The sequence below is a fragment of the Pygoscelis adeliae genome, unplaced genomic scaffold (genome assembly GCF_000699105.1).
Source record: "Pygoscelis adeliae isolate BGI_AS28 unplaced genomic scaffold, ASM69910v1 Scaffold159, whole genome shotgun sequence".
NCBI classification, from domain to species: domain Eukaryota; kingdom Metazoa; phylum Chordata; class Aves; order Sphenisciformes; family Spheniscidae; genus Pygoscelis; species Pygoscelis adeliae.
Window position 1 is genome coordinate 2,441 of NW_008825562.1, and position 1,893 is coordinate 4,333.

At 63.4% G+C, this 1,893-nt stretch overlaps 1 protein-coding gene across 1 annotated transcript in view; it reads left to right on the forward strand.

The window, feature by feature from the left end:
• Position 1: 1 nt before the first annotated feature.
• SYTL4 (synaptotagmin-like 4) overlaps positions 2-1,893 on the forward strand; it is a gene marked incomplete at its 5' end in the record, with an annotated part of 6,881 nt that continues 4,989 nt past the window's right edge. Inside the window, 6 exons of the mRNA XM_009332390.1 lie at positions 2-63; positions 583-692; positions 854-968; positions 1,133-1,240; positions 1,525-1,648; positions 1,756-1,833. Of these exons, the coding sequence (XP_009330665.1) occupies positions 2-63; positions 583-692; positions 854-968; positions 1,133-1,240; positions 1,525-1,648; positions 1,756-1,833 (597 nt within the window). The remainder of the gene's footprint in view (positions 64-582; positions 693-853; positions 969-1,132; positions 1,241-1,524; positions 1,649-1,755; positions 1,834-1,893) is intronic.

The window sequence follows — 1,893 nt, forward strand, 5'->3', positions numbered from 1 at the left end:
TCGGGACTGCCGTTCCTATGGCCCCAACAGCTCCTGGCGCTGCAAAGTCTGCACCAAGGAGGCGTGAGTACCCGGGGACAGGTGGCAGGGACCTTCTGTGCGCTCCTCCTGTCCCCTTCCTCTTCCCAGTCACCCCAGCTTGATGCCCTATGGCTAACCTTTCCTAGCCCAGTTGGTCTTCTCCAGCACAGGGCAGCTGTCTCTGCTGTCGCTTCCTGGGGTGGGCACCCATGGTTGGGTGATGGAGAACTGGGACGTGCCCCACTCTCGGGTCTCTTTCATCTCCACCCCACTCCTTTTTCCCCCCTTACTTGATGCTGGCGTCCCCCCCCGCCCCTCGCACAGCCTGTGTTTCAAGCACCCCAGGTTTCCTCCCTCTCGGCCTCCCCTGTCCTACAAAACCCGTCTTGCTCCTGCGTTTGCTGGGGATGCAGCTGGGCCCGTTGTCTGCCCAGTGCATCGTCTCTGCCCAGCCACCTGCCGAACGTGCCCACTGTGCCCTTGCTCTCCTTGGCTGGTGGCAGCACCGAGGGCGGCGTTGGGGTGCAGGGAGCAGCCCCCCACTGCCTCCCTGCCCTGCAGTGAGCTGAAGAAGACGACGGGCGACTGGTTCTACGACCAGAGGGTCAACCGCTTTGCCAACCGTCTGGGCAGCGACATGGTGCGGCTGTCCCTGCGGCACAGGTCGGCAGGTAGGGGTGCCGCAGCGATGCCTTCTCTCATAGCCTGTCCCTCCGGGGTGCTCCAGCTTTCCCTGGTGCACCTCTGCCCAGCGCGGAGTTGGCTGGGAGCAGCTCCTGCTCCAGGCAGTGGGCTTGGAGCAGTGGTTTTCGTGATGCCTCTCTTCTTCTAGCCAGCAAAAGAGAGACTGTGGGACAAACCCTCCTCCAGAAAGCCCAGCTCGGCGAGCCCAAAAGCTCCTCCGCAACCCGGCAGCAGAGCCCCCCGGCACCCCGGGAGGGGTCCAGGTGAGGATCCCTGCCGTCGCCCCTGCTCTGGGTGCCAGCCCTTGCCTGCTGCAGGGACGGGAGGGACGCTGCCGCCCAGCTCGGATCGTTGGTGGCGCAGAAGCTCTTTCTCAGACTGGCCTCCTCGCCAAACAGGACATACCTGTGGTTTTGTTTGTCTGCAGTTTGTTTCTGGATGCCTCAGACCCTCGGGATGGTAAAAGTGACACAGAGTCCATGGAAAACATGAGCCTGGATGGCTACAGACCTAGTCCTGGTGGCGTGGGGGGCAGGTGAGGGGCTCCCTGGGTTCTTTGTCTTTGGCAAGGCTGGCCTGGCAGAGGATGAGGACCTTCATCTCAAGTGCGCTTTTCTCAGTCTAGTGTGGGGGAGCTGGCTCCCCTGGCTGGGCTGAAACCTGTCCCTAGGCAGGCAGGTCCTCTGCTCCCCATGCTGGGGTGCTCCAGGGAGCTTGCCTGGCTCCAGGGAGCTTGTGGGGAGACGGCGCTTCCCGGCCAGCGCTTGCTCTCCCAGTGGTGCTCTTGGCCTGGGACAGACCTTTCTGTGTCCTCCGCAGGAGTAACTCCCTGGAGAGAGCCGCCCCTCTCAGAGATGGAAAACAGGTTGCTGCGCCAGCAGGACCTGCTGCCTCCAGCCTGACCCTCCCTCTTCGCTCCAAAAACGTGTTCTCCGACGGACGGGTGCGTGCTGCTGCTCCAGCATGCTCAGCCCTGTCCTGGGGCGCAGGGCTGGGAGCCCCACGGGGTGCCCAGCCCTGCCCTGCTCTGAAGGGACCTGTCCTCCCCAGGATGCTGCTGTGGGGAGCCGCAGCAATGCCTTGGTGGACGAGCATGAAACAATATTCAAGAAGAATCCCCGACGGGTGGTGAGCCCTGCAGGTGAGAGCTGCATAGGTGCAGGGGGGTTGGGGTGCCGACATGGCGGG